A 5624-nucleotide genomic window follows, 5' to 3' on the forward strand; every position below is an offset into this window, starting at 1 on the left:
AATAATAATAATAATAATAATAATAATAATAATAATAATAATAATATAATAATAATAATAATAATAATAATATAATAATAATACTAATAATAATAATAATAATAATAATAATAATAATAATAATAATAATAATAATAATAATAATAATAATAATTATATAATAATAATACTAATAATAATAATAATAATAATAATAATAATAATAATAATAATAATAATAATAATAATAATAATAATATAATAATAATAATAATAATAATAATATAATAATAATACTAATAATAATAATAATAATAATAATAATAATAATAATAATAATAATAATAATAATAATAATAATAAAATAATAATAATAATAATAATACTAATAATAATAATAATAATAATAATAATAAAATAATAATAATAAAATAAATATAATAAATAAAATAATAATAAAATAATAACAGCACTGATGGCGAAGTGGGCAGTAATTTTAATGGCAAAAATGCTGGCATTTGTGGCAGCTGAAAAAATAAAAAAATAAAAATAAAAAATAATAATAATCAAATAAAATAAAAATATAAAATGAGATAAATAAATTAAATTAAATTAAATTAAATTAAATTAAATTAAATTAAATAAAATAAAATAAAATAAAATAAAATAAAATAAAATAAAATAAATAAAATAAAATAATAGTGGCAGTAAATCCGTAATGGAATGGCCGTAGAAATGGCAGACATTGGAGGAAAATAAAATAAAATAAAATTGCGAAAATAAATAAAAACAAAAAAGTAAAAATAAATTTAATAAAATATTAAACGAACACACACGAAACTTTAGACTTTCCGTTGCTGCTGCTGCTGCAGCTGCTGCTGCTGCTGCTGCTGCTGCTGCTGCTGCTGCTGCTGCTGCTACCGTTCGTGCTGTTTCTGCTACAGCTACTACTTCTGCTGCTGCTGCTGCTGCTATTGCCGCTGCTGCTGCGCTGCTATTGCTGCTGCTGCTGCGCTGCTATTGCTGCTGCTGCTGCTTTGCTATTGCTGCTGCTGCTGCTGCTGCTGCTGCTGCTGCTGTTTGTGCTGCAGCTGCCGGCGCCTCCGCAGCGAACATCAAGTGGGGAGTTGACTTACTGGGCCAAAAGGCCTTCTTTCTTTTTCCGACAATTAATTGAAACTCCAGACAAACCCTTTTGCACTTCAAACACGCAGCAGCAGCAGCAGCAGCAGCAGCAGCAGCAGCAGCAGCAGCAGCAGCAGCAGCAGCAGCCGGAGCTGCAGCAGGAGGAGCAGCAGCAGCAAGGTATGGGTTGGTTTCCGCTTTGTCTTTTGCGAGTGATTTTAATATAAATATAAATATAAATATAAATATAAATATAAATATAAATATAAATATAAATATAAATATAAATACAAATACATTTATATTTATATTTATGAATGCAAAACGGTTTTAATTAATCATTTTAATTTAATTTTAAAAAGCAAATATAAATAAATCCGGTTTTAAAAAGTAATTGTGAAAAAACTCTCATTCAACTGCAGCAGCAGCAGCAGCAGCAGCAGCAGCAGCAGCAGCAGCAGCAGCAGCAGCAGCAAGGTTCTTGCTTCTTTTATTTATTATTATATTTATTCATTATTATTTATGTGTTTATTACTTATTTATATTCTTATTTTTTTGTTTATTTATTTATTTGTTTGTTTATTTATTTGTTTGTTTATTTATTTGTTTGTTTTTTTATTTGTTTACTATTTATTATTTATTTTTTTATTTATTTATTTATTTATTTAAATTCCAGCTTGTTTTATCTGCTGCATTTCCTTCCTCCTTAGCTTATTGCCTCACGCGGAAACCCTAAACCCTCTAAACCCTAAACCCTAAACCCTAAACCCTAAACCCTAAACCCTAAACCCTAAACCCTAAACCCTATGCCCTAAACCCTGGACCCTAAACCCTAAACCCTGGACCCTAAACCCTAAACCCTAAACCCTAAACCCTAAACCCTAAACCCCGGGCGCAGTGGGAAACCCTGATTTAGGGTTTGCGTGTTGCAGGCCGCGGGGTGGTGCCGGTGTTTCCTTGCTACGGGGGTTTCGAGGGTTTGTGTTTTAAAGCTTTTTCTTTTGCTGCTGCTGCTGCATGCGAAGCAAATCAAAAAAGGTTTTCTTTTGAAGTTTATAATCGCTTTTCCGACAAACTCCGAATTATGTTGGAAGAAAACTGCAAAAACCTCCAAAAAACACCCGGAATGGACTTCGTAGGAGCCGTCTAGGGTTTAGGGTTTAGGGTTTAGGGTTTAGGGTTTAGGGTTTAGGGTTTGGGGTTTGGGGAGGGTTTGGGCTGGGCCTGCGGCAGGTGAGGGCGTGCCAGGAGACACGCCCAAAAGGTAAGTAAATAAATAAATAATTAAATTAAATAAAATAATAAAATAATTAATTAAATAAAATAAATAAATAAATAAATAAATAAATAAATAAATAAATAAATAAATAAATAAATAAATTAATTAATTAATTAATTAATTAATTAAATTAAATAAATAAAAAGATATAAAAAGTAAAGATAAATGAAAGGAATAAAAGAAATAAATAAAATTGAAAGAAAGAAATCAGAAGTGGAAAACACTCAACTCTTTTTTTCTATTTTATTTTACTTTCTTTTATTTATTTATTTATTTATTTATTAATATTAATTTATTTATTTATTTATTTATTTATTTATTTATTTATTTATTTATTTATTTATTTATTTATTTGGTAGTTTCCCTTTGCCATTTAGTCGAATAATGAAATAAAAAGAAATTGAAGATTTGAATTTTTTGAATTTCAAATTTCTGCAGTTAAATAAAGTCAAAAAGAAATAAAAACAATTAAGTTCAATTCTCAGCAGCAGCAGCAGCAGCAGCAACAGCAGCAGCAGCAAAAAAACAAACACTCAGTGCAGCAGCAGCAGCAGCAGCAGCAGCAGCAGCAGCAGCAGCAGCAGCAGCTGGTGAGCTGCCGGTGCCCTCCTGCAGCAAAAGTGGGTTTAGGGGGCCCCACAGCCAAAAAAAGAAATAACAACTCCAGGGGGCCCCTGTGGCTCTCTTTGCACATCTCAGAGCAGCAGCAGCAGCAGCAGCAGCAGCAGCAAAAGCAGCAGCAGCAGCGGCAGCAGCAAAAGCAGCAGCAGCAGCAGCAGCAGCAGGGAGTTTAAAAGACATGTAACCAGTCCCCGTAACTAGTGCCTCCCCAGTACCCCCTTGCTTGTGCTGCTGCTGCTGCTGCTGCTGCTGCTGCTGCTGCTGCTGCTGCTGCTGCTGCTGCTTCTGTACTACTCTAGCTATGCTCCCTGCGCGTTGATTTGGGGTGTGGGGCCCTTAGGGGGGCCCCTGGGGGCCCCCCCAGGGGCCCCACACCCCAAGTCACCCAGGGGGCCCCCTGGGGCCCCTGGAGAAGAGAGTTAGTGGAGTTTGCTGCTGATTCTTTTGGGCTTGAGTTGAAGCTTTTATATCTGCTGGAAGGTTTGGGGAGAAGAAAGGGAACTCTATTTAATTAAATAATTAAAAAAATAAAAAGAAATAAAAAAGAATTCTTCAAAAGTCCGATTTTAAACAAAAATGAAAAAAAACGAAAATGGGAGTTTTGGGCAGCGGCTGCGGGCGGGCGCGAGGTGTCTGTACACCCCAGCGCAGACAAATTTCAAAAGGAGTTTTGGAGAAATGAAAAGACTTTTAAATTATTTAAATTCTTTTTATTATTTTATTTAATAATTGAAAATAAATAAAATTAATTAAAAGGAAAAAGCTGCGGAAAAGACAGAACTTGAATTCAGATGCAGCTCTTCAGTTTCTCCGTTTCGCTGCTCCCCTGGGATTATAAACCCTAAACCCTAAACCCTAAACCCTAAACCCTAAACCCTCAACCCTTCCCCATACACCAGGAACGCCAATTTTCAAACTCCACACTGCGAAACAAGTAACAGAGTAGCCGATACAACGATTTAGGGTTTAGGGTTTAGGGTTTAGGGTTTAGGGTTTAGGGTTTGAGCTCGCTTGCTTCGGCCTGCAAGGGGTGAAATGAATAATTGGCCCTGCGGATTATTTAGCCGAAGCTGCAGAAACGAAAAATAAATAAAATAAAAAATAAAAATAGAAAATAAAAATAAGAAATAAAAATTAAAAATGCAAATAAATAAAAATAAAAATAAAAATAAATAAAATATTAAAAATAAAAATGAGTAGAGAAATCCAAATGCATGCAAATAAGAAATTTCGTTTTTAATTTATTTGAAGTCTTTCTTTAAAAGCGGATTTTTATTCTTTCTAATTTTCTTTGTTTCAAAAGATTAAAGACTAAATGCATGCATGCATTTGCATGCATGCATTTGCATGCATGCAAATGCATGCATGCATTTGCATGCATGCGAAGAGGACATTTAAATATAAAGATATGAACTTTCTTCTTTTCTGGTGCCAATTATATATTTTGAAAGAAGTTTAAATGCACCCTTTGTACTCTTAACACTACTGCAAACCCTAGGGTTTAGGGTTTAGGGTTTAGGGTTTAGGGTTTAGGGTTTAGGGTTTAGGGTTTAGGGTTTAGGGTAGCGTTTAGGAATTAGGGTTTGCAGTTTAGGGTTTGGGGTTTAAGCTGGGGCTCGGGTTTAAGGTTTGCGTTGGGGCTTAGGGTTTAGGGTTTACGTTAGGGTTTAGGGTTTAGGGTTTACGTTAGGGTTTAGGGTTTAGGGCCACTAGATGCCTTGCTGGCTAATAATAAAACTGAGTTGCTGCTGGATAACTAGCCTCCTATAGTAAACCCTAAACCCTAAACCCTAAACCCTAAACCCTAAACCCTAAACCTTATAGATAAGCAACTAAACCCTAAACCCTAAACCCCCGAAATGTCTTGTGGGGAGAATAAAACAGAATAAAACCTGTTGGGAAAAAGCTAAAGAAAAACCTGCAAAGAGTACCGCGCAGCGACAGTCGACCTGCAGCAGCAGCAGCAGCAGCAGCAGCAGCAGCTGCTGCTGCTGCTGCTGCTGCTGCTGCTGAGTTGTTGGGAGCTTTTACGATAGCGCGAGTGGTTTTAACTGTTTAAAAAGGAGCAAAAAGGGAAATAAAGTGGAAATAAATAATTAAATTTGCTTTTAATGGAACTAAAAGGCCAAATCTGCTGCAGCAGCAGCTGCTGCTGCAGCAGCTGCTGCTGCAGCAGCTGCTGCAGCAGCAGCAGCGTTGTCGTCCGGGGCTGCATGCGTGTCGGGTGTACATACACCCCAAAGAACAGAGCAGCGCGAAGTTGAATTCTGTTAAAGAAGTTCTTTTGAAAGTCGGAGAGTCTTTGGAGTTCTTTTTTATTATTTTTATTGGATTTTTTGCTTCGAGGCCCCGCGAAAGCCGCTGCTGCTGCTGCTGCTGCTGCTGCTGCTGCAGCAGCAGCTGCTGCCTTTCCGGTCTCAGCCTTGCTGCTCCGCCCGCACCTCCGCGGAGCTCTTCTTGAGGAGATTCTTTTCTTTGATTTGTCAGCAGCTTTTTAAAAGTCTTTTCCCTTCTGCAGCAAGCAGCACTTGCTGTCAGGTGTGCACAGCAGCAGCAGCAGCAGCAGCAGCAGCAGCAGCAGCAGCGCAGCAGCAGCGCCGCAGCGGCGGGCGCGCCCGCC

The 5624-nt window shown here is 36.4% G+C and overlaps 1 protein-coding gene across 1 annotated transcript in view; it reads left to right on the forward strand.

Annotated features, from left to right (window-relative positions):
* Positions 1-2230: 2230 nt before the first annotated feature.
* Positions 2231-5624, forward strand: part of ENH_00019430 (hypothetical protein, conserved) — a gene marked incomplete at both ends in the record, with an annotated part of 7869 nt that continues 4475 nt past the window's right edge. The window contains 2 exons of the mRNA XM_013584499.1: positions 2231-2239; positions 2869-2973. Coding sequence (XP_013439953.1) covers positions 2231-2239; positions 2869-2973 — 114 coding nt within the window. The remainder of the gene's footprint in view (positions 2240-2868; positions 2974-5624) is intronic.

Source organism: Eimeria necatrix, genomic scaffold (assembly GCF_000499385.1).
Source record: "Eimeria necatrix Houghton genomic scaffold, Enh_scaff165, whole genome shotgun sequence".
Classification (NCBI taxonomy): Eukaryota; Apicomplexa; class Conoidasida; order Eucoccidiorida; family Eimeriidae; genus Eimeria; species Eimeria necatrix.